The following is a 26,867-nucleotide window of genomic DNA, read 5'->3' as shown; positions in this document are numbered from 1 at the left end:
TGTAATAGCCAGAACCTGAAATAACTTAGATGCCCCTCATTTGAAGAATGAATTTTAAAAATGTGGTACATTTATATAATGGAATATTATTCAGCTGTGAAAAACAATGAGATCATGAAATTTGCAGGCAAATGAATGGAACTAGAAAAAAAATCATTCTGAGTGAGGTAACCCAGACTCAGAAAGACAAACATGGTATGTACTCACTCATAAATGGATAGATACTAGACATAAAGCAAAGGATAACCAGAATATAGCCCACAGTTCCAGAAGCTAGGTAACAGAAACCCCTAAGAGGGACACATGGATCACCCTGGGAAGAGAAAATAGATGAGATCTCCTGGATAAACTGGCAGGGGGAGCAAAAAAGGGGAGGGAATGGGGAATGAGAACATGAGGGAACTGGATGGTCGAGTTGGGGAAGGGACGGCGAGGGAAAGCAATGAAAGAGATATCTTGATCGAGGGAGCTAGTATGGGATTAGGGAGAAACCTGGTTCTAGGGAAATTCCTAGGAATCCACAAGGATGACCCCAGCTAAGACACTATCAATAGCAGAGGGGGTGCCTGAAATACCTTCCCCTGTAATCAGGTTGGTGACTACCCTGTCATCATAAAGCCTTCATCCAGTAACTGATAGAAGCAGATGCAAAGATCCATAGCCGAGCACCATCCTGAGCTCCAGGATTCTAGTCAAAGAAAGAGAAGAGCAGTTATATAAGCAAGGGGTTCAAGACCATGACAGGGAAACCTAGAGATAGCTGAACCAAGTTCGTGGGAACTCATGAACTCTAGACTGACAGCTGTGGAGCCTGCATCGGATGGAACTAGGAACTCTGCATGTGGGTCACAGTTGTGTAGCCTGGACTGTTTGAAGAGCCCCTGGCAGTGAATCCAGGATTTATCCCTGGTGCATAAACTGGCTTTTTTTGGAAAACATTTGCTATGGTGGGATGTCTTGCTCAGCCTTGATGCTGTGGGGAGGGGGAGGGTGGTTTGGTCCTGCCTCAACTCAATATGCCAGGTTTTGTTTACTCCCCATGGGAGGCTTTACCCTTTGGAAGGAGTGAATAGGAGGTAGAGCAGGAGGAGGCGTAGGAGGGGGAACTGTGGTTGATATGCAAAATGAATTAAAAGAAATGCCAGGCGGTGGTGGCACATACCTTTAATCCCAGCACTCAGGAGGCAGAGGCAGGTAGATCTCTGTGAGTTTGAGGTCAGCCTGGTCTACAAGAGCTAGTCCCAGGACAGGCACCAAAGAGAAACTCTGTCTTAATAAAAAACAAAATAATAATAATAAATAATAATAATAATAATGAGAAGGAAAGGTAAAGTCCAGGCCACGCTGTGGGTTGAGCTCCTGTGGAGTCCTCAGCTGACACTGGCCAGCCTTCTTTTTCAAGTTTCCAATAGACCTTAGAAAAAATAGAACTGTATGTTCTTAGCAATCGAAACTATAACAACATTGAAAAATGTACTGTTAACAGACCAAGTATTTTGTGAACTTCAGTGGGGAAAAAAGGCTGAACAGATTGCATTTTGTGGAGAAACTGCAGGAGAAGAAATCAAGTATAGAGCCCTCCACTAGAACATGAGATGGCTCTCACCAGGCTTGGCCTAGGAGTAACACCAAACACAGAACCAAGTGATGCAAAGAACAGGCGCTAGTGTGGGATCAGGAAGAGAGCCTGTGGAACGTTGGAAAATCAGGCTCCTCATCCACATCCCCAGACCACTCAGCCCGTGTCCTACTCTCTGTAGAAAAGTTGGTCACCTCCCTCAAGAAGCCTGGACTGAGAGAGAACAGTGCTCATGTCAGTCCTGACATCCACTGTAGACATAAGGAGAAGCCAAACAAGCAAAAGTATGAGTTCCTGGCACGGAACTCTGTGGGACAACTTCCCTATTGTGAGCAGCTTACTTCAAACTTGGGGGTTGGAAACAACATATTCATTATGAAGTGTAGCAAAGAGGCTGATGGTACTTCCGAGGTGACATCATGGAAGACTCTGGGTTCCATCTCACCTGCCTTCTCTTGCTACCTTGCTGGGCTTGCTGCTGTCTCTTGCTGGTTTGCTCAGAGGGAAGGTGGCTGCCTGGCTGTGAACCGCTCTATCCAGAGGCTCATGTTGAATAGAAACTGAGGGAGGTCTCTCACCAACAGCTGTCTAGAGGCTCCCCTCAACAATTTATAAGGAAGGGGATTCAGTCAGCATTTATACAACTTAGCAGAAGACCCTCCCTAACCCGTGCATTCAGAGGAGACGGCAGACTTTTTCAGCAGCTTGTGGGAAGCTGCTAAGCAGAGGCCACCAAGCTAACCCTTGGTAAGACACCTGGCCTGCAGGATCTGTGATGTATAATGAGTTCCTTATTGCAGCAATCACTGCGGAAGGAACTGTTAAACAGCAGCAGACAGCAAATACAGCCCCAAATGAACAAACAGAAGCTGCCGTGAGAAGCAAGGGTCATTCCGGCAGCAGAGACCCACAGTCTTCAGATTAAGAGCCACACAGCAAGCAGGCTGCCATGGCAATGAAGCAATTGGATAGAAAAAGAAGACTTGGAAGCCCAGCATAATTGCTAAATTCTACAAGTCAATGAATGTCAAAACCTATAAGTCAGACCTAGCTGATAAATCTGAGCAGGCAGAGACCAAGAATAATACATCAGGCTGTCTGCAGGAAATGAGACTCAAGGAGCAAATATTCAATTCTGTCTAATCATTCATGGGCTGTAGGACCAAATACCAACTTTACTATTTGGGTATAGAATACGGCTGTGTCCACTGGGCAAATGCCTTGATCGCTTTTTCTTGCAGATCAGTGAAGTGAGTGAGTGCTACATGGTAATGGGATACGGTTGCTGCTTCAACACATGAAGCAGCATGGGTCAGGTCAGGGTCTTGCCTATTTTCTCCTCCTCAGGTGCCTCTGAGCTCCTCCCTTTCAGAGCTTCAGGGAATTCTGCAAGCATCACCCCACTGGGCTGCCCAAGGGCAGATCTTACCCTATCTGTGCCATCACACCCTTCCCATTGGCTTTTGATGTTCAGATTCCACCAGGGGCAAAATTCAAAGGCCTAACTGAATTTAGAGAGCAGAAAATAAATGTGTCAAACTTTATAAAGTGATAATAAATAATCATAGATGCAATAAAAGCTCAGCATCCAAAGAGAGATAACACAATGATAGCACATGAAATGTCCATGTCCAGAAAGCCTTCCTTGTGGAGATCAATACCAACCATGTTGAGTTGATAAATCAACAGAGATTTAATTGTAGTATTTCAGAACAAAGTCAACTGGCTTAAGAGCTACAAGATAAAAGCCTCAGATACAGGAGGAGCAAAAGATGAAACGTAAGTGGTAAATTGATTTAAATGTTTCATTCATAGTTATAACAAGTGAACAATATTGGGTAAAATTAGACAAAGGGGCTTCGTAGAATATTATAAGCTAATAAGTGTATGAAACAGATAAACTACCTCATTGAAAACTGGTTAAGACCTTTAGAAAACATTAACACTTAGCATGAACACAAGTAGAGTGGACTGGGTAATGTCACACAGTGCTCCAGAGCAAGCCATTCCAGAAAATAATATCACAAACATACCAAAGCAGGTGTGAAAGAATGTATCTCTTGTATTAGTGTTCTCATTTCTGTAACGCAAGTCAAAAATATCATCAAATTTTTGCCAAGATGTGCAAAGAAACAAGATGCTCATTCATTAAAGCCAAAGACACTGAGACAACCTATTACACACATATGTAAAATATAAGAGCTAAACAATCACAGGATATCAGGAATTATTGCAAGGTATTTTAAAATCATGTTTTCAAAAGTTGCTATTAAAGAGGACCACAGCTATAACTCAGTTATAGAGTACTTGTCTCACACCTGATAGCCTGGGTTCTCCCCAAAGTACTGCCAAAAATAGGTATAAAATAATGAGTCTACCAAAGGCCTACTGATCCATGAAAAGGAAAAAAGAAATCAAGACGAATAGTATGTATGCAACATATATCTAATATGTATCATGCATTCATATGTAGAGAAAGCAAATGATTTGTAATGTATATAGTTAGGTAGATATAACTAACATGGAGAGGAGGGGAAGAAGAGAGAGAAATAAGCTGCCAGGTTAAGGACAGATCAAAGCATCTAGAGTTGCTCTTTCTGGATGGAGACATTATGAGTGGCGTTTACTTAGCTCCTGAATTACTATTGTAAACGTATCAGCACTTCTACAATACTAAGTGAGGTGAGACATTCTAATATTAGTCATGTGGCTCCGTGCATTAGGTACTAATAATATGAAAATAATATAAATAATAACACTAGTGTATGGAGCAAATGTTCCTTTGCATGCTTCTGTGAGTCCAAGTTGATGCTCTGACTAAAACATGTCATTGAGTGGTATGTGTTCAGAGACAGATGGAAGCCCAAGGCACAGGAATATACAAAATGGGGGAGTCTGTATCCTCATGGAGATTGAACAGCAATAAGAAGAAAAGGATATAATTGAAAAGAAAATCTACTGAAGAGGTGAACAGGAAGAAGGTAGATCAGAAACAGGAAGAGAGGGATTACAGTCCCCACCCAGACATAAGGTGTTCTCACCAGGAGAGAGATTACAGTCCCAACCCAGGCAATGGGTGTTCTCACCAGGAGAGGGATTACAGTCCCAACCCTGGCAATGGGTGTTCTCACCAGGAGAGGGATTACAGTCCCAACCCAGGTATAGGGTGTTCTCACCAGGAGGGAGATTACAGTCCCAACCCAGGTATATGGTGTTCTCACCAGGAGAAGGATTATAGTCCCAACCCAGGCCTAGAACATTCTCAACAAGAAGCTGGTCCTAGCAGGATGGTCTGAAGGAGAGAGTCCTTACTGGTGGAAGATCACACCAGGCAAAGGGAAGCCCAAGCACAGAAGCCTGGTGATGGGATGGTGTGGGCCTGGCCTGGCTGAGGATATGACAAAGTCGCGGGTCTCCAGGAGGCAGATGCAGGAGGGCTGGGATAAGCAAGCTAATGATCTAGAATCTCAGGTTTCCTCCTCGTGTGAGATCTGAGCTTGGGTTTTAAGATGTGTCGGTATTAGTCCTCTTAACAAGATCGTCTTGGCTGTTGTCATGGGGAGGATAGCAGTAGGGAGCGCTCGTGCTGGCAGAGGTGAGGACAACTGGAGCTACATCGCAAAGATGCAGGGAAAATGTTCCCCACTAGCCAAGCTTCTTGTGTGAGCCTTCGCTCAGATTCAGAAGAGTCCTCATGATGTGAAAAGATTGGTCAATGTGGTGTATTTTACAAACATACATGTGTTACAGTAATTCCTAATTCATGACACTTTTGCCACTGGGGCCCTGCGTTGGTCTTCTCTACTCTTACTGGGGTAACCCTGCAACTGTATCTCACAAACCTTCTATGTGAATCCCACTAGAAAATCGGCATCATTCCCAGCCAGACCAACTTTCCGTGCCTGGCTTCTCCAAGATTTTCTGAGTGATTCTTGGTGTTTCTCTCTTAAAGTATTTTCAACATATACTTTAATTGATTAAATTTCCCATTTCCAAGATACTGCCCAAGCTTTTAAAAAATGCCAAATGTGTTATTTCATTTTCTTCCCTTTTCAATTCAATCCCTACCTAAAGGAACAAGTGGTAAAGAGGAGGCTGGAAGGAAGAGAAGGCGATTTCACACTGCTCGGGGGAATAAGGCACAGTTGCATAAGCCAGCATAGTAAATGCAAAACCAGAAGCGCATCTGTGGAGTAACAACATATGTCATGCTTAGGACAAAGTATTGGCATGTTATATTTATAATCCAAACCAAACCACCACTACTCCATACAGAAGGAAAAGAACATTCAAAAGAAGTCTGGACGATTCAGAGAAGGGACACGGCATGGAATTACAGTCTTCATTATTTTTATGAAGGTCAGACTGTTTGTTATCTTTGTTAGATGTCACCAGTGGATGAGATGCTCATCCTACTCGTTTTAATTCTAGGCGTATGTATGAAGTGAACTGTCGCAAAACCTAAAATGAGAAGTTTTAGGCAAAGTCCCTGAAGAAAAGTTCCAACTCCAAACTCCAGGGGAATGGTCAGGTTTCTCGGGAAGGTTATTCAGGGTCATCTGCTAACCCCCAGGGGTCTTGATGTCTTCATGAACAGGAAGAATCCAGGCCCAGAAGCCGCAGGGCTGCAACTCTTGATTCTGGGGGCACGGTCAGACCTCTGCTACAGAGTGGATCTTGACTGTCCCCTAAAGGCTCCTATACAGAAGGCTGGTCCCCAGAGTGCTGTTACTGTGAGATGGTGGGAACCCCTAATACACCATTGGGAATGGACTTTTGATGGGGACTGTGGGACTCTGGTCTTCTCCCCACTTGTTTTTACCTCATGTCCGTGAGGTGAACCATTTTGTCCCATTACACACCCACCCACAGTGGCTTTGCTGCATCACCATGGACCCCAAGGGAGCAGGGGCAAGGGATCATCAGCTAAAACATCTGAGACAGTGAGCCAAAATACACCTTCTTTCCTTGGAGCTTAACTGTCTGGAGATTTGTCTCACAGCTCCTCCCCTTTCCTCACGGTCACTCACCATCACTAGCCTATCCTCTGTATTCTCTGGCTCTCAGGGCTCTCACATCAGTATCTCCACTGGCATCAGGACTTCTCAGGTACCACCTTAGCTTGAGACCCAGGCACCATTACCCCACCAGTATCTCTCTGACAGCATCCTTGCTCCTCGGTTATCCTCTTTCCAGTCAGTGGCTGCTCAGATGTTAAGAAGATAACAAGAGGAATAACTGTAAAAATGAACCCTCCTCTTCTAATCCAGGGCATAGTCCCAGTTCACTAGGAATAACTGTAAAGATGAACCTTCTTCTTCTAATCCAGGGCACAGTCCCAGTTCGTTATGTAAATATCTCATTTTGAGCTGAGTGAAGGTTTTATCAGTTAGCCTTTCTAAAGCACAATTCAACATAAAAACAGACAGAGCAGTGATCAATGAAACAGAACAGAAAGACAATGGTGCTCACGTGAACTACCCTGAGATGAAAAAGTTTTAGGGCATACCTCTAAAGTGAATGTGCAGCTTAGTTTCTCCTAGATGCACTCATAACACAAAATGACAGAAACGAGTCTTGCGAGGATTTGGAGAACTCAAAACCTTCATCTACTTCTGGTGAGAAGTGGCATAGTCCCTATGGAGGATACTTTGGTAGTTCCTCAAAATGTTGGTCACAGTTAACATATGGTGTACGCTTCTTGTAGGTATATGTCCAAGAGAACTGAAAATGTATCTTGGAGACAGATATTCATAGCAGCATTATTCACAATGGAAAAAAGCATAAACAACTCGCACATCCATCAACTGATACATAAGCAAAGTGTATACAACAACAGAATGGGCAATCCAGATATAAAAAGAATAAAGTATCTGAAGAGCTGCTAGACTAGTACACCATGGGTGGGCTTGCAAAATTTTGTGCTAAGAACGGAAGTCAGAAGCCGGGCTTGTATGGTTACTTCTTTATGAAATGTTTAGATGAAAAAATCTGTTAATAAAGCCCATTACTAATGGTTGGCTAGGGGTAAGGGTAGAGGGTAAAAGACTGTTTTTTATATGTTGGATCTGTAAAAATCAATTAATAAAGCCCAATAATGGTTGGCTAGGGGAAAGGGTAGAGGGTAAAACGTGGTTTATTTTTATATGTTGAAACTGTTCTGAATTAGTGTAAAGATTGTGCAGCCTTGTGACTATTCTTAATTGTGTAACTTCAGATAAAAGATTTTGTACTATATGAAATACAAGCCAATTAAATTAAAAATAATGTTCTGAATTCATTTCCCTCTAAGGTAATATATTTTTATTGGATTGTAATTCAAAAGCTTTGCAAAAAATCACAGATATAACCATAAGACAGAAAAATGGTGCAGCTGATTAACAGTGAATATAACCAGCAGATAACAAATTCATCATGCAAAGAACTCATAAAGTCAGATAGAACATGGAGAAACATTAAGAGAAAAAAATGAGAAAAGGACATGAAATGACAATTTCTATAGAAAACACAGAGAAAGATTAATGGTAGCAAAAAAAAAGTCAATCCTACAAATGTCCAAAGATACCATTTTTACACATAAATATAATAAAAAATAATAATTTCAGCTTTCTTCTTGGTGAGGGGGATTAAATTGGCACACATGTTTCTGAAAAGCAATTGGGCACAATGCCAGGAGCAGGAAACAAGAGAGGAACAGAGCATGGTTTGCTTTGAAGAAATTCAGACCAACAGAGAGAAACAGACATATAAGCAAGTCGAAGCAATGATGTTTTAGTGGCTTTGAGGGAGACAGGAGGTCGCACCAGAGGCTCAGACAAGGGAAGTGTCAGTTAGTCCTTCCAGGAAGGACTAGGCAGGGGCCAGGGAAGATGGTAGAGGTCACTGAGATCTCCATTCTGAGAGACAAATTTCTATAGGCCAGACTGCAACGGACCAACCAACACTTTAAAACTCCAGCCCTGTTTTGTCTGGAGCCTAAGAAAGAGGAAGTGTGGCCTACAAGGTTTCAAAGTTTCAGCTTGGAAGGAGCATTGTGCTGACTGGCTCATTGCACTTCAGAGCTCAGAGCATTTGATCAAGAAGGAATGCATATCAGGTAAAATAGTGCACATTTTCTTTCCTTCAAGCAACACAGAGAACTGTGGTATGAACCCTTCCTTTCTTGCATATTAAAGTTTTGATTCTTTTAAACTTTTGATAATAAGAAGTTAATTGAATAAAATAACTTAAGTCGGTAGAAAATATTGAGGCCCTTTCACCTGATCAGATGTTCTTAGAATGAACACTTTGGTAGCCAAGCAGAGGATAGAGATCAGGGAAAACTGGGAAGAAGGTGGGTGAGGGGCTCGGCAATCAGCATTCATATCTTGACCTGGGAAAACTGCCCAGACATAAACAGCAGCAGAGATGTGTAACAATCCACCAGTCAAATTCATGGCAGCACTGAGCACCCAGGAGATGGTATATAGAGAGTTCAACATAAAAAAAGCACACTTGTGAATTTCTACACATAATTGAGACAATGTGTTCTGCTGGTTAAGTGTTGGAATTGCTCTGACCTGTTCTTAAATCTAATCCTGCCATGAACCAGATTGGTGACCTTCACGAAGCCTTCTCATCTAAGCCTGCTGTCATGGAGACAGCACCACACAGATCATGGTGGTTAAATCAAAAGAAGTGCATGGTCCACCAGAGCAAACAGAGAAAGGGTGACTTTGGTCCCGTGGGGTCAGTCTTGGGGTAGATGCCAAAGAGGAGCAAATATGAAGACACGTGTCACCAAAAGGACACAAAGAACAAATTCAAGAGTGAATTGAAGCTCTCTTTCTCCTCTGAAAATAAGGTTAAGGTTTAATTGAAAGACTTTCTTCTTATCATACTAGGAAAGACAAGGTCAAAGAAAGGGTCAGGTCAATGCTCCATGCTCCTTCTGCTGACTTCCTGAACGGGTGAGTCTGCCAATTCCTTCCCCCCAGTCAATACTCTCTCCTCAAGGCAAACTTGAGATCCCGGCATGAGACACACATGGAGAGGAAGAAAGAGAACCAGAGTGTGGATTTGAGCTGAGTTACATTTGAAGAAATTGAAAAACAAGCCTAAGGCAGTGGGATGGTCTCCAACACCAAACATCTAAGTCACAGATGGTGCAACAGCAAAATGTGACAGTCCCAGCATCTCCAAGTCTCACCAAATGTCTCCTGACCTCAACCCAAACCCAGACCTCTTCTCAAGCCTTACTCCTCTAGTTGTTCCTGTCAACTCAATCTCTCATTCTTACATGACACAGGGCAGAAGGTTACAGGAACGTTCTGTAACCCCCCGATTCACCTTCCTTGTGATCTACCTCACCGTTTCAATTCCCCTTCCTGGCCACAAATGAACATCGGCTTTACAACTTGTACTAACACATCATTTCTTTTCTTAGTAGGTAATATTGTCTAAGGGAGAGGGCAAAAGGTCTATTAGATGCCATCTTGGCCTAATATTGTCCACATTCAGATTGCCACAAAGCCCTCTGGTAGATTCTCACACACCTCTGGACTGCCTTATCCCGAAGTTCCTGATTGCTGTAGTCCAGATCTGGTGCGGGAGAATTGTCTGTATTCTGTCAATCATGTTTTAAATAAATGCTGATTGGCCAGGCAAGAAGAATAGGCAGGAAAACCAGACAGGAAGTAGAAATGATGCAATGAGAACAGGAGAATTCTGGGAAGGAAGAAATTGATTCCTCCGACTCCTGCCCAGACCACCAAAGCAGTAAGATGTGATCTGCCCCACTGAAAAAGGTACTGAGCCACATGGCTAACATAGATCAGAATAATGGGTTAATATAAGCTACAAGAGCTAATAAGTAGCCTGACCTAATGGGCCAATCAGCTTTGTAACTTATAGAGATCTCTGTGTGATTTTCTTTGGGACTAAACAGCTGGGGGTACTGGGCAGGACAGAAACCCCCAACAAGCAGGCCCCCTTCGTGTTACACAGATCCTGTGGATCCTATGCTGAAGCCAGGACACAATGAGCTCAGAAGTGCATTATGTCTTCTTCCAGACCAAGGACATCTTACTCCTGAGGTTCTGCAGGCTCAATATCCCAGCAGATAAAACACTAAATGGATGTCACATTAGCCAAGTAGTCTTTAGGATCCACAATTAAATAGATCAGTGTTTCTAAATGTTTTTATTCAACTACTTCAATCAAGTCTGACATATATGGCTAAGAAAATGAAGAAAAAAATATCAGTTATTGATCCTACTTAAGTTCCATGCCCAATTGGTAAATCAATTATAAAATAACCACAGACTTAATTGTTATTAAAATGCTCTGGCTTCAACTTACACAAACAATAAGATGGCTGAGTTTTGGTATCACCTTCCCACATACCCTTGCCATAACATGTGTGGAATAAAATTTTAAGTGCATCAATGTTCTAGAATTACCATATTGAGCAATTGTGTGCAAAACTCTAACACCAACATTCCTGGACTGAGTCAAAGTTCCAAGTTGAAAATGTTAATTCTGAGAAACCACCACACTGCTTTCCAAAGTGGTTGCACAAGTTTGCATTCCCACCAGCAATGGATGAGTGTACCTCTTTCTCCACAACCTCTCCAGCAAAGGCTATCATTGGTGTTTTTTATTTTAGCCATTCTGACAGGAGTAAGATGGTATCTTAAAGTTGTCTTGATTTGCATTTCCCTGATCGCTAAGGAAGTTGAGCATGACCTTAAGTTTCTTCTGGCTATTTGAACTTCTTCTGTTGAGAATTCTCTGTTCAGCTCAGTGCCCCATTTTATAATTGGGTTGATTAGCCTTTTACGGTCTAGTTTCTTGAGTTCTTTATATATTTTGGAGATCAGACCTTTGAGAGATGCCCTATCATACAACAAAAGTATATGTTCAACTATGTTCATAGCAGCATTGTTTGTAATAGCCAGAACCTAGAAACAACCTAGATGCCCTTCAATGGAAGAATGGATGAAGAAAGTGTAGAATATATACATATTAGAGTACTACTCAGCAGTAAAAAACAATGACTTCTTGAATTTTGCATGCAAATGGATGGAAATAGAAAACACTATCCTGAGTGAGGTAAGTCAGACCCAAAAAGAGGAACACGGGATGTACTCACTCATATTTGGTTTCTAGCCATAAATAAAGGACATTGAGCCTATAATTCGTGATCCTAGAGAAGCTAAATAAGAAGGTGAACCCAAAGAAAAACATATAGGCATCCTCCTGAATATTAACCTTCATCAGGCGATGAAAGGAGACAGAGACAGAGACCCACATTGGAGCACCAGACAGAAATCTCAAGGTCCAAATCAGGAGCAGGAGAGAGAGCACGAGCAAGGAACTCAGGACCGCGAGGGGTGCACCCACACACTGAGACAATGGGGATGCTCTATCGGGAACTCACCAAGGCCAGCTGGCCTGGGTCTGAAAGAGCATGGGATAAAACCGGGCTCGCTGAATATAGCGGACAATGAGGACTACTGAGAACTCAAGAACAACGGCAATGGGTTTTTGATCCTACTGCACATACTGGCTTTGTGGGAGCCTAGGCAGTTTGGATGCTCACCTTACTAGACCTGGATGGAAGTGGGTGGTCCTTGGACTTCCCACAGGGCAGGGAACCCTGATTGCTCTTAAGGCTGATGAGGGAGGGGGACTTGATTGGGTGAGGGGGAGGGAAATGGGAGGCGGTGGCAGGGAGGAGACAGAAATCTTTAATAAATAAATTAATTAATTAATTAAAAGAAAATGTTAATTCTGATGACATTATTTTCTGGATCAGACATAGAGAGAGAAATATGCAATTGGACATCCCAGTAAATGACCCAAAGATCCTCTAAAGGCAAATCGTGGTAAGGAGCCTTCTCTGATACAAGAGCCAATAGAACAGTATGCCTTTTATGGTGTGTAGAGACAGCACTTCCAGGCTTCATGGAGAAGCCATTCTAGAAAGCAGGAGATGGAGAAATAGTAGTCTTGTTTAGTGTCTCTTGGGGGATTTCTAACTCGGAAAAGAGCAAGTCTGCGCTAACACACAGTTACTGGGAACCAAAAGCTCTGACTTTCGAAAAGAGGAATCAGTAAAGACTTGGCTATTGACTGCTTTAAAGTTTTTCATTGAAAGCTGTTAGCAATGCCAAATTAATGTCACCAGGTTGTCCCCTAAAAGTGAAGTGTTTAGCCAGCCAAGCCCAACTCATTAGTTGCGTTTCATGTATGCTGTCAAGAAAAAGCGGCTAATGATCTTCGTCTGAAGCATCTTCATGAACTTTCTAGCATTGTTTATAGGCAAATAAAGTCAGTTGAGGCATATTTCAGAGAGTTCATGTTATTATTCCTTGATTTAGAATGTTTATTCTATATAATAAATACTTTAGAATTAATTCAGAAAGGCAAATAGAAGGACACAAGTATAAAGCAGTCCGATTCAAAGGAGTTATCAAAGAACTTAGTCCCAGGCATTAAATCCAAGTAAAACAAGTACAAGAGAAGAAACAAAATCAAAACATCAAGGGAACAACAGACCAATCACTAAGCAGATATTCAAATCTAAGAGGAGAAAAGGATATTTACCATTTTGCCACCTAAACCACTTAAGTGGTTTCTCAAGTCCGTCTCCGGACAGAATCACACACATCTTAGATTGCATCTTATCTCAAACACAGCCAATTACCGCCTGCACGCACACATATGACAAAATCTTATCATGCCATAGTGAAACAAACAAAACATCTCTCCTCTGAAATCCATGCATCTTTAAAGTAATTCACACTGCACCCAATTCACCAAAATATTCTCTTGGCAACTGTAAAGCCATTCGTGGTATTAATATTTCCTGCTCTTCTGGGATATAAAAAATGGTCAAATACACATGTTTTAAATTACATACTTCTTTTTAATGCTCAGGTAGAAAAGAACAGACATAGCTACAAAGATTGTGACTGCAAATGGCCCCAGGGCTCTACCTTGCCAACTCGATGCATCGTTTGTCTTTGAAGATCTGACCTTCTTAAGTCATTCTGAATCAGCCCCAACTCAGGAACTCAGGCAGCAGGCACCAGAGCACTGAGCAGTGTGCCTGTCCGCCACTTCACAGAGCTGCCCCCTGGGAACTAGCATTTGTTGCCAACTGCATCTCAGAGAACTACTTAGAAAAGAAATAAAAAGGAGTGAGATAGTCTGCAATTGATACCTTTGCTTTCAACCCTGACCTTGCATTGTTCTGCTTCCATCTCTGAAGAGAGAAAGAAGTAGAAGAAAAGCTGAGCTGAGAAAGAAGGGAGAGAAGAGGAGGACAATACGGAGCCCTGGTTTAGCATTGTGAGGTCTGGCAGACCCGTGTGGTTCTGCAGATTAACAACCTGGTGTTGGATCTTGCCCAATTTGCATGAATTTCTGTTTTCTCATTTGTCAAATGGAGCTGGTGATACCTGATTGAGCTCCTGCAAATAACATAAAAGATAGGTGTGCAAAGTGCTTAGCATCACAGAGTGGTCCTTCCAAAGACAAGGAGGTTTTCAGAATGTCCGTGTCAAGGATTCAAAGTGAAGAGAGAAATCACTGGGGACTGGTGCTTTCTTTTTTCTATTAACCAACCTGGAAGTCATTTCTGATCACCTGTTGCACAATTAGCAAGTGCATTTCATTTACGAATGACTGTGTCCCGGTCCTTCTCTTGAGTCTTAAGGTACACACAGGAAGTAGAAACCATGCAGAAGATTCCTTAAGTTGCTGAGTATCTGCATGCAGTACCATGCAGGTGCAGCAGTCGTTTGGAGTAGGGGCTGATGAGGGATGAGCTGTCCCAGAGTCTCAGGGGAAGTGGCGGAGAGACAGACAACACACAGGAGAAGGGTACTGTCAGATGCACATAAAGAAAATGCTCCAGGACCAGAAAGGTGAGAAGAGGAACTGAACATGCAGGCGGATGATGGCACCTGCTCTGGCTAGTTTTATGTCAACTTGCCACAAGGTAGGGTCATTTGAGAAGAGGAGAGCTCTGTTGAGAAAACACCCCCATAGGTTTGACCTGTAGGCAAGTCTGCAGTGCAGTTTCTTGATTGATGACTGATGTATGAGGGCCCAAGTCACTGTGGGCAGTGCTACTTCTGTACTGGTCCTGGGCATGATAAGAAAGCAGGCCAGGCAAGCCATGGAGAGCAAGGCATTAAGCAACACTCCTCCATGGACTCTGCCTCAGCTTCTGCCTCCATGTTCCTGCCTTAAGTTCCTGCCACGACTTCCCCAGATGATGGACTTGAGCTATAAGATGAAATAAGTAAACCCTTCCCTCCCCACGTTGTTTAAGTTATGGTGGTTTATCACATCAATAGAAACTATGACAAGATAGCATCCCTAGCTGAGGAGAAGATGGACAAGAAGTAGCAAGCACTCACAGGAGCAAAGGAACTGGACTTGAAGGGAGAAAGCAAAAAGCCTGTCTGCCTCGCCCCTCCCTTCAGATTTCTCATTCCTGTCTAATAGACAAGGAGGAGAGTTTTACAGTCCTGGTAGTACTTAGGGGAAAATAAACCACATTTTTCATTTGACCCAGGTTGAGTTTGTTACTACCATTCAATAATGGGATTGCATGGGGGCGGGGAACGGGGGATAGATGTTGCAAAGGTGGACTCCACTGCGTGGGTATCTAGCTCTGCCACACCGAGTTGTACAAAGTTAAGCAAGTGAACTAATCTTCCAGGCCTCGATTTCCTTACATGCAGAAGAGGAAGTAAGTGTAAACCCCCTGTAGCAGACTGCTGGGAAGGGTAGTCATACATTTAGTAAATTCCCTAATTGAGAAGCACTTAGTAAGTACATAGTGTGTAGGAAGAAATCCGTGTCCACTACCAGTAACTGTTAATGTTCATGTCTGCTATCTTTATCTTTAACTGGAGCACAGCCATGAAAAGGGCAAAAAAAAAAAAATCACCTCACACACAAACAGGAAGGGACCAAGGTGATACCATCTTACAATGACAAAATCTTCCAAAAGTACTGGCAGCCGTGATGAGCGCCACACAAAACGAGACATGCCCCCCACCTGGCTTGGTGAATGGCTTCCATCCACTCTTTCCCGGCCTGCTCCTCCTCACAGCGCAGCTCCAGTGGCTTCTGACCTTCGTGCCCGAAAAGAACAGTGAAGTAATACTGAAAAGAAAAAGAAACAAAACTGGTGTATCGTTTTATTTTTCAAGAGCAGAAATGTAATAGCTTAGTGTTTGCCTACAAGAGGTATGAGCTTACAAAATCTACCAGCAGGATGTAAATCATATTTCAAAATGTAATATCATGCCTGGTCCAGCTAGAAACATCTTTGCACCTTGGCAGTAATACAGAGAGCATCTTAGCACCCCTGAGTAGCACTCAGCCCACAGCCCTACTGCACTGCATACATTTATATAAGAACAAAAAGAACATTGTACCGATTGGCCAATGAAGATAAAAAGTTAAAGCTAACAGAAAAATGGATCCAGAAGTTTTCTTTATGCAGAGTGTGCTAAAGCAGCAGGGACTAGGAGTCTACACCACCCAACCAGCTGATTCTATTACCTGTCCTAGTCTCTAGCCAGGCTCCATTCTGGGATGTGCTATGTCTATAATTGCTTCTAATTGCTGCTATTGCCTCTTCTGCAGCCTTAGCAAGCATCATCAGTGGCTTAAGTCCTTGTATGACAGACAAATTCTATTTGCCATGGGAAGGCAATATAATTGCTGTCCTGGAGGTAAGTCATAATCAGAATTTCTTTTTGATTGAGTGTAATCTAATTTCTTGTTGGATAGAAGAAGAAAGAAAGGAATGATTTATCGGGAGCAAAATTACTCATCCCATCTGAACTTTCTTTATCATCACCCCAGACTGGAAACAGTGCAAACCTCCTCTAGTAAGTGAGTAGTCAAAGTCAGTACAAAGGAACAATTCTTGATGAAGCCAGCAACTTGAAAGCCTCTCAAAAGTACCAAACAATGTTAAAAAGTCAGCCTCAAAAGGTGACAATCCAGGCCCCACTGCTTCGACCTCTGCCGCCGCTGTCGCCGCCGCCTCGGGAGAGAGGGAGCGGGAGAGGAGCTCACGTCACCTGTCACCCACATCCACGCCGCACCGCCGGGAGGAAAGATGTTCACCTGCACCAAGCTCGCCCGCACCCCCGCTCTGATCTGAGCTGGATCCAGAGTTGCATATAGACCAATTTCAGCAGCAGTGTTATCTCGACCCGAGGCTAGGACTGGCGAGGGCTCTACGGTATTTGATGGGGCCCAGAATGGTGCGTGTCAGCTGATCCGAAGGGAGTTTCAGACCAGTGTAATCAGCAGAGACATTGATACTGCTGCCAAATTCATTGGTGCAGGCGCTGCAACAGTAGGAGTTGCGGGTTCTGGTGCTGGTATTGGAACAGTCTTTGGCAGCCTTATCATTGGTTATGCCAGAAACCCTTCACTGAAGCAGCAGCTGTTCTCATATGCTATCCTGGGATTTGCCTTGTCTGAAGCTATGGGACTCTTTTGTTTGATGGTTGCTTTCTTGATCTTGTTTGCCATGTAATAGAAATTACTGCCTGAAATGTTGGCATTCATAGTAATTACGGATGTAATTCTGTGTATCTTACTGTGACCCTAAAAGCTGTAGTGCTGGTGTCATGGAAATGTACCATTTCCAAAGTCATTTCATTAAAGATGAAAACTTTAAAAAAAAAAAGTGACAATCCAGAGAACTAAGAGCCAACACAGTGGTTAAGATTCCTCGTTGTTCCTATAGGGGATCTGACTCTCTTCTCAGCACCCATGCCAAGTAGCTCTAAACTGCCTTGAACTCACATTCCAGTGAGAACGCTGCCCTCTTCTGGCCTCTGGGGCACCTGCACATGTGCACGCATGCACACACACTTAAAATAAAAAGAAATATTTTTTAAAGTTTTATACTCTATAATTTTCTTTATATGATACTATTGAAAAAGGAGCAGAAAACAAATCAACTGTTTCCCAGGGCCAAGGAAGAAGTGTGTGCCTATGAAGGAACAACACAAGTGTTTCTTTAGGTTCCTCCCCTTTATCCCCTATAGCCTCTCCCCTTTATCCCCAGGTCATTGACCTAAGGAGATAGATCAGTATGTCATTAGTATTGCTACATTCCTTTATCAGAATAACAGCATAGATTCTCCCCCTAGGCCTATGACCTGTGTATTCTCAAGTTATTGGCTACTTCAGCAGTATCAGGTATGGGTTTCATCTCATAGAGTTGTCCTTACATCCAATCAAAAAGTGGCTGTTCACTTTCATGACATTTGTGTCACTATTGCGCAAGTATATCTTGCAGACAGGTCATTGTTGTATGATGCAGGATTAGTAGAGGCATGGTGTTATAGATGATCACCATTTTCCTCCAGCAGCAGGCACAGTACCTTCCAACGCCATGAATGCTGGTCAGTAGGGATGAAACCTCTAACAGAGCACAAGCTCCACTTCTTCATGCTCAACAACATAAACAAGTGTATTGTAATAGCCAATTCTATGCCAATTTGACAGAGTCTAGAGTCATCAGATAGGAGGGAGACTCGATTGAGAAAATGCCTCTAGAAGATCCAGCTGTAAGCAAGCCTGTAGGACATTTTCTTAATTAGTGATTGGTGTGGAAGAACCCAGCCCACTGTGGGTGGTGCCACTTCAATGCTGGTGGTCCTGCATTCTAAAAGAAAGCAGACTGAGAAAGCCATGAGGAGCAAGCCAGTAAGCAGCACCCCTCCATGGCCTCTGTATCAGCTCCTACCTCCAGGTCCCTGCCCTGTTTGAGTTCCTGTCCTGACTCCCTGTGATGACCAAGAGTTATGTGGAAGTATCAGCCAAATAAACCCTTTCGTCCCCAACTTGTTTTTTCTTCATGGTGTCTCATCACAGCTGTAACAAGACATGATCAGCAAGGGGGCCTCACCATCAAGTTGTGGAGAAAAACTAATAGCCTTCGCAATTGTGTCTTCCAGATACAACAGAATTGATGATGTAAGAATTTACAGAGACTGTGGGAGTATGCATAGGAGACACACAGGTCAAAGGGTCCCAGCACTGAGAAGGGAAAGTTAGCACTAAGTCTCACTCCTAGCCAAAATGCCATTTGCAATTGATACTCCTGGAAAATGGAAGATCAGTTTTGCTAAAAGAATGTCACTAGGTATGTCAACCACACTCCAGGGCAGGCCTAATGCTCAGAAGTAGTTGGCTAACACAAAAGGAACTCCATGGTTGTGTGTGTGTATGTGTGTGCATGCGTTTGTGTGTGTGTGTGCGTGTGACAGAGAGAGAGAGAAAAAAATGATTTGTTTTGATTTAGTTTGACATATGTTTTTCTATTGGTTTTTTGTTGTTTTGAATTTCATTTTAAGGATTTGTTTGTTTGAGACAGAGAACTTGAACTTGAATGGGTAGGGTGGTGGAGAGGATCTGGGAGGAGTTGGGAGATGGCACGAACGCCATCAGTACCTATTGTATAAAAAAGGTTTTGTTTCGCTTTTTAATAAATAAATAAATAAATCCCAGCCCAGAATTGGTGCTTTAGTGAGCAGCTCAAGTTTCCCTTCTTGTGGTGATGTCACCAATGCTGCTGACAGGTCACTGGCCCCTCCCCCAGAGTTTCCTCTGCCATCTCAGCTACTGCAGATTGGGAACCCTGTGTAAGGCTCCAGGGTATCCACCCACAGTCCCTGTCCCAGGCTCTAGTCTGAATCTTAGCCATTCTCCAAATGCGGTCCAGGGATCTGCCCTCCACTGTTGTCCAAGTCCGGGATCCTCTGCCCGTGGAGTGACAGGCTGTGTTTTGGCTTTGCACAGCAGAAAGTGGTTTTTATACTTTTAATTTACCGTCAATGCTTTCATGACTACCTGCACCATCTTCGTTTTTATGGTTCATGGATGTTTACAGAAGAGGCAGACAGGAAACACAGAGCTGTGATTTCTAATGTATAAACTTTCTACACTCTCGTAAGGGTAACTACCAAAACTAACTACATCCATGCTTCTAAAATGGGTCATGTGAGAGAAGGGGCATAGATAAGTGTTTGCAAGGGATGAGGGACAGGGTAGTGGAGGGGACTACCGGCGTGCTAAGAGAGTTTATCATTTGTTTATTAACTAGTGGGCTTCCTTGTCAGAGCAGCTCAGAGCTGACTGGAATCTTTAGCATCAGAGCAGAGAAGGCTCCCATCCTGTACATGTGGGGAATATTCACCGCACGGTGTGTTAGTACTAGCCTAGTTCACACTACGGTTTGCTCTTAATGCTGAAAGACGGGGTTTTGACAAACGTATTGTACTACTATTCATAATTACTGTATTTTCTTTCGGGCAATGAGACTATCTGGTATCAGCTAGTGCCGGTGGTCTCACAGTCTTGTGAATAAATTCAAAACAACCGAGTTGTGTCCTGTAAAAGAGCCCATGCTGGGGAGGATGTCTATCTCGGTTTGGTTTGGTTTTATTTAAGTGAGAGAAGTAACAGCAACAACAAAGGAGGCTCACACCCTGGTCTGGCTACTCTGCTTTATCAGTTTCTAGTTATTCCCATCCATTCACATCTTTTCCCACAGTTCTCCAGCTTCAATAAGCTGGTTTTCTTTTAAGGCTGTTCTTAGCTGATAATTATGGATGGGGGTGTTGCTGTTAGTGATAAGACCTAAAAGGACAAAAAAGTTAACTCCATCTGCCCTCTACGACTGGTCTTCAAGCCCTTAAAGAAACAGCCTCTCAAACTATCCTCTTAGCTGCAGTGCTTGCTCCTGTCCTGGACTCCTGCTCCCATTGGCCTTGCTGGCAGTGCTGCCTATAGTGGCAGCTGCCTGGGTATTCACCTGCCACTCTCTTCAAGCCTTCTCTCCCCCTCAACACTGTGCTTCCCACTACTTGATTCTCTTATATTTGCATGCACATTTGGTGTGTTGAGAGAGGAAGGGACATACTTGGGGTCACAAGTTCCACGGTATACATCAAACACTCTAATATGGGTATATGGAGAACCCCAAGGTAGGACACAGAGCACTGCCTTCGCCAGGGTTTGAGGGAGGAGACAAAAGACCACCACGAGTGAGGAAGCTGGATAAATGGCTCAGTGGTTAAGACTACCTACTCCTCTTGCAGAAGACCTGAGTTCGAATCTCAGGAAACATATTGGGTAGCTCACAACTGTTCAGAACTCCCAGCTTCAGGGGATATGATGCTTCTGACCTCCATGAGCAACTGTACTCACGTGTGTATGTGTGCTCACACACACACACAGACACACACACAGAGACACACACAGACACACACATGCACTCACATACACAGACACAGAAAACACGAGACAGAAGAGAAGAGAGAGATAATTAAAATATGAAAGCAAACATTAAGAAAGAAAGTCTGAAAAAAATAAGAAAGTCTTCTGGGCAGGCACATTGGAGAGCAGTCTGAATGAAGCCCTTGTAAGACCACCAGGAAAACTTAAGAAAGAAGTAATATATCTCCTTCAATGACTAGGAGACAGAATATCAGTCTAAGCAAAAGAAGAAACAGAAGGAAGAAAGGAACAGGGGGTGCAGGAGGGGGAGAAGGCAGGGGGCAGCAAGGAACGCTGTTTACCAGAATAGGGAAACTTGCTCGAAGGGGCAGAGACCTTCAGTTCTAGCCAATGTGAGCCACGAAATGTTTCCAAAGCCCTATCCACGGCACCGCTGCAGCCACGAGCAACAGCTCCCGTCCATATTTTGAACATGACAGTTATGTAACAACGGCTTCCCAATATTTCTGAATGCTGTGATGTGGTGTCTTTATTTTAGGTTCAGCTGCTGCCTCAAGACAACAGGCAGAAACCAAAGCCCACATGACCAAGTGAGGCTTGAAACTGTTTGTCCAGCTCAGAAAGGAGGTAGCCAAGAATCAGCTATGACCTTTGTTCATTTATGGTCATAGAGGGATTACACTGGAAGCTGCCAGATTCTGGACAATCTGGGATCCCCTTCCCCCAGGGACCTATGTGTGCTGAGGTTCCCCTTGTCATCTCCTTTGGGACAGAGAGTGGAACGTTCTCCTGGCCTCGGGCTTGTGAGGTGGCTCCCAGCAACCTATTCACACAAGTTCCTGTGTTTTCTTTCCCAACTTGGCGTTTGGCCAGTTTAGGCTCTATTGTTGGGGAGCTGGAAGCCAGGAGGTTGAAAACAGAACACTCATTTGGGGAGTGCACTTCCAACCAAAGGCCAAGAAAAGGAGGGTGTCTACTTCAGCCAGGAACTGGCCACAGCTTAGTGTTCTGGACTGAGCTTGCCTAGAACCAGCAAGGTCAGCCCAGGCATACCAGTGGCTTGTAACACAAAGATGTCTGGTTTCTGTCTGGTGCCACAAGCCCAGAAAGGGGAATCACAGGATCCAGTTCCCCTGGAGGAATCTAGATGCATTTCCTGCTCTTGGATGGGCGTCCACTGCTATGGAACCCAGGGGTCACTCCCTAAGAATATACTTTAACATCTGGTCACACACAGAGGAAGTCATGGTGTGCCCCACTTAGGAAAGCCACAGTGGGGGTGGGGGAGAGTAAGACAGGGTCACCAAGGACTGAGGCACAGCAGGTGCCTGCCTCCCTTCCCTGAGCTCCAACCCAGTCACAGGGTAGCTTTCCCGTTACACTGGCCGTCTGCAGCCACAGTACTAATTACCAGCAGAGACTGTCTGGGACGAAACTGTGACTGGAGGACTTTGTGTGATATTAGAATCATCAGAAAATGTGCTGGGCATATGCAAGGCTTTATCATGGGGCCCAGAAAAAAACTGCTCTAAAAGAGAGACCTAAAAATAAAACTGGCTCTCTGCTAGCCTGCCTTCCCCTCGTGCCGGATCTGCTCGTCCAGTGTGGTCCAAAGTCATTCATTTTCCTTTTTCAAGCTGAAACCATCAGTTCAAAGATCTCCTTAGCCTCCAGTCCTAGAGATGGACTTGTCTCATTTTACCTAAAAGGAAAAATTAAAAATTGACTACATCTCTGTGCACGCCACTGAGGGCTAAGGATTCTGGACTATGCCTGGGACAAAAATCCACTATGCTTCCCCAGGGACAGTGCCGCATCCTCTACAGGACAGCTGGGCCTGTTCATAAACACAGAGGCAGGCAGAGAATGGCGTGCCTTAGACTCGAGAGAGACAACCTGATAAAGAGGCCTCTGAGAAGGGGCAACACTGGATTTAAGATTAGATCTAACAAAACTCCATTTAAACTTAAGAGAAGAGGAGTGGAAACTCCGGAAAATAACAAGTTGGTGGTTCAAGGGGGTGACGATTATGCAGGGGTTGACTTCTGTCTGAACTTGATGCCCAAACCAGGAGAAGCTCTCAGTGACCTGGCCTGGTCTAGCTAGGAGTTGTATGGTGCCTCCAAAGCAGTTGCTGCTTGGGAGCCCAATTAAAAATCACCTTTAAAGACAGCCAGGCAATCCCATTAGCACAATACAAGCAAAAGTTAAACCATCGTGCGGGCAAGACATGATGGGAGAAGCAGCGAAGAGTCACTTCCACTTCCCAAAGTGGGGTTAGATCAAACACTGCCTGCAAATTACTTATTTCAGCAACTCATTGAAAGTCTCCCCTGTAGCCTTGCGGATGATGGCACAAATGTAGTCAACAGCTCTCAAAGGCTGATGGGAAGATCTCAAGTTTGAGGTTACTCTAGGTTGTGTAATGGGTTCAAAGACAGCTTGGGCTACACAAGGAGGTCTAGTTGAAAGAGGGGGCAGGGGGTAGGGAGAGAGAGGAAAGAAGAGAGGGAGAGAGAGAGAGAGAGATCGGGTGCAGCTGTAGGATGCTTGATTATCATGTACAAGGCTCTAAGTTCAATCCCCAGCACTGCTAGAAAAGAAGGAAGGAAGGGTCCTCTGGCCTCCCTGGGATACAAACGCTATAGATGTGGATCTCAGACCTCATGCACCGTAAGTCCCTTGGGTGTCAAAACTATCAGCAGACTCCCTGGTGTTACACTGTGACCTCTGACCGGTCCCTCTGCCATAATTTAGAAAAGATGTTTCAAAGTCCTGAGTGATAAAAAAGGGAAGGACAAATTAAAATAGAGCGAAGGTCCTGAAACCCGACATCTACAATAATCATGACATTTCTTTCTTTGCAGTTTCTTTGTTTTTATCCTGGAGATAATCCTGTCGTCTGACTCTCTAGATGGTAATCCACATTTCTCCTGCTAAACAGCACTACAGTCATGTTTAAACCTGAACTTGCTCCTTCTCCCAACTCTCTCTCTCTCTCAAAATCTCTCCTCTCCTCTCTCCTCTGTCAAGAACAGCCATATCCAACAGCAAAAACGGAGAAGACAAGAGCTAAGCCCCACCCTCATAATCAGCATCTGTCTGACATCACAGGACTGGCCACGGAGTCTGTTCCGCGGTGTATCACCTCCACCTGGGGCTACTGTGACCTGCCCCAGATATGACACCCACGTCTGCTGGGCTGTGAAGCACTGTCCCCTCATCAGCAGCTCTTTCTGTATTTCTCACACTACTACAGCCCAAAGCGGGGCCTCTCATGACAGGAAGGCCAATGAAAGGCCTTGATGGCCCTGGATGACTAGAAGAAGAAATCTCATGAGGTGGAAGCTGGGAGGTGTGGAGAGAAGAGGCTGGAAGTGGGCAGAGAGGACAGGAAGAAGCAAGGATGAACTCAGTGCAGCTTCTTGTCCCACTCAAAGCTAAAACCCAAAGAAAGTTGAAGAGTTAAAATACTGATGATTAGAATGACTTGCTAGCGTACACGGATGATCTAAGTACCCAGAAAGCTGAGGCAGGAAGATGACTAGCTCGCAGCAAGACTGAGCTACTGAGCAAGACACTGTCTCCAAAAGGTGTTCTATGTCAAAGTCAAGGGGTTCTCTCTGGGGCTGTAGAACAGCAAAGTCTCTCACAGAAAGTCCTTTTTGCCCCAGCTCTACAACAGCAAGGGCGATGACTCTCTAGAATGACAGCATCTGCAAAATAACATAAGTCAGTAAGCATAGTGTCCCTGCTCAGGACCTGAGCTTTGCTGTCCAGACCGCTAGCTTCTTTGAGATACAGCTATGACCCAGACTGCTTCAAAGAACTGTAGTAAGAAGTGAAACCTACGAAGTCACAGGGGTGGGCATCCTATTGCGAGCTGGAAGTGGAGAAGAAAAAGAATGGACCATAAACTACAGTGACTACATACTCCAAGAGAATACCCAAGACAGCCAGAACAGCACCAAACCCAATCTGTGCCCGTGAGACTCCTAACTTGTGACAGGGTGTGTGTGTTGTGTATATACATTCGCCTTTGGGCATTGAAGCGGCCTCACACTCAGACCGCATCTTAGTGAGACGAGCATTACAACTAGATATGGACAGGAAAAAGCACACTATTTGGAGTTCAGCATGGCCATGGTTTTAGACATCACATCTGGATGGAAATGCAGGCTTTTAGTGGCTACACATACTCTGTCCATTTCTCAGTGTTGTAGTCAGACCAAAGTGTAGATAGCACACATAATGCCAATCTTCTCTACAGCCACTGAGGCTCCTCCAGGGACCGGTGATCAAGGTCTGAAAGAAGCACACTGCCCTGTGGTCCTCACTCATGTAGCTAAGCCTGCAGCACAGAGGCCGGGGGATAAAGCAATGGTTGCCTTCCAACTCCCCCTGGGTCTGACTTATCTAAACATATGTGGGTCTGTGACCCATTGCAATATAACTGAAGTCTTAGGCAGAGGTGAAAACCAGGGAATCCAACTTGTCAGGTCTGATCGCTATCTTCAATGAAAGTAATGGGGAGAAGGCAGAAAACAGAAGGTCATTCAAACAAAATGACCATGGCACTTAAGTGTCTCTGTTCATAACACATGAATTTGGGGTTTAAACAGAGGAAGAATTGGATTAGGAGACAAGAGGCATAAATATTAAGCCGTCTTAGTCAAAGCGTGATCTAGTTGATGGTTATCTCAGTTCCATCTTGCAAGGTGGCCCTGGAAGTGTCCTGGCCACTGAGGACATAACCAGTTTCCCTAAAGTGATTGGTCCTGCTTTGGAGTGGTGTTATCGAGGGTGGTTGCAGTAGTTTGAATAAGAATGGCTCGTATATTTGAATGCTTAGTCACCAGTGAGTGGAATTGCTTGAAATGATTAAAAGAATTAGGAGGTGTAGCCTTGTTGGAAGAAGTATGTTTTTGGAAGTTGACTTTGAGGTTTCAAAAGCCCATACCAAGCCCAGTCTCTTTTCCTGATGCCAGTGGATCAGAATACTCTTAGATACCTCTCCAGTGCCATGTCTACCTGCATGCCACCATGTCCCTCTCCATGATGATAATAGACTGAGCTTCTGAAACCGTAAGTAAGCCCCAGTTAAATGACTTCCTTTATGAGTTGCCTTGATCATGGTGTCTCTCTGCATCAATAGAACAGTGACTAAGACAGTGGTCTTTCTGCTAGGCTTTCTTGCTCCCGGAACCCATGGTGATTGCAGGGTTGGGACAATGATGGAAGACATCATTGTGTACTTTCGAGGGCTGAGAATAGAACATTGAAAGGCTGGCAGGAAGTTGCTCCCATTACTGTTATTTTTGTCTCTTCAGCTCTAGAAGGGGGTGAGATAGATTAGGTATCATCAAGTTTTAAAAGGTTCAACATTAGCATTCTTATGCGAAGAGCTGAGCAGGAGTCTGACCCAAAGTGAACTAGCTAGGTAACAATGAAGTCAGAGAGGGTCGGAGGCATGTGTCGCGATTTTAGCTACTTTGTGAACCCAAATGAGAAGCCAATTCAGCAAAGGAGTCAGTTCCAAGTGTTTGTCATCACCACACCAAAGGCATGCTCTGAAGTATGGCAGAGCCCTTGACCCTCTCGGGTGCTGGAGTCTGACCTTCCTGTTTCTGCTTCAGGAATTTGACTTAACATGTTGTGAGATATTAAGCAGATAGGACCTTCAGAAGTGATTAGCCCTCAAAACTGAATAGATCCATTCACGAGGTAATGGACTGATGAGTTAATTAAATTAGCTCAGTAGTAGGTCTGGGATAAAAATGGAACCTTGGATCTGCCTCTTAGCCTCGAACCCCTTGTCATGTGATGGCCTAAGCCACAGTGAGACTCAGTCTAGCAAGATACTTACCAGATTCAATTCCTGTACTGTGCTCCCAACTTGGGAACTCCTGGTCTTCATATAGTAAGCTGAATAAATCCTTATTCCTTGCAAGTTACCCAATCTATGGCACTCAATTACAGTGACAGAAAACATGCCTCGTGTAAGTCTTCTTAG

General features: G+C 44.0%; 1 protein-coding gene and 1 pseudogene across 6 annotated transcripts in view; one reads left to right on the top strand and one right to left on the bottom strand.

Moving 5' to 3' along the window:
• Rasgrf2 (Ras protein specific guanine nucleotide releasing factor 2) overlaps positions 1 to 26,867 on the bottom strand; it is a 222,831-nt gene that overhangs the window by 147,377 nt on the left and 48,587 nt on the right. For all 6 annotated transcript variants that reach the window (XM_057789497.1, XM_057789499.1, XM_057789498.1 and 3 more), the window contains exon 2: positions 15,639 to 15,745. In XM_057789497.1, the coding sequence (XP_057645480.1) occupies positions 15,639 to 15,745 (107 nt within the window). The remainder of the gene's footprint in view (positions 1 to 15,638; positions 15,746 to 26,867) is intronic.
• Positions 16,635 to 17,257, top strand: LOC130887196 (ATP synthase F(0) complex subunit C3, mitochondrial-like; annotated as a pseudogene).

Source organism: Chionomys nivalis, chromosome 15 (genome assembly GCF_950005125.1).
Source record: "Chionomys nivalis chromosome 15, mChiNiv1.1, whole genome shotgun sequence".
NCBI classification, from domain to species: Eukaryota; Metazoa; Chordata; class Mammalia; order Rodentia; family Cricetidae; genus Chionomys; species Chionomys nivalis.
The sequence above is the reverse complement of the archived record's forward strand: the minus strand, read 5'-3'. Positions and strand labels throughout refer to the sequence as shown.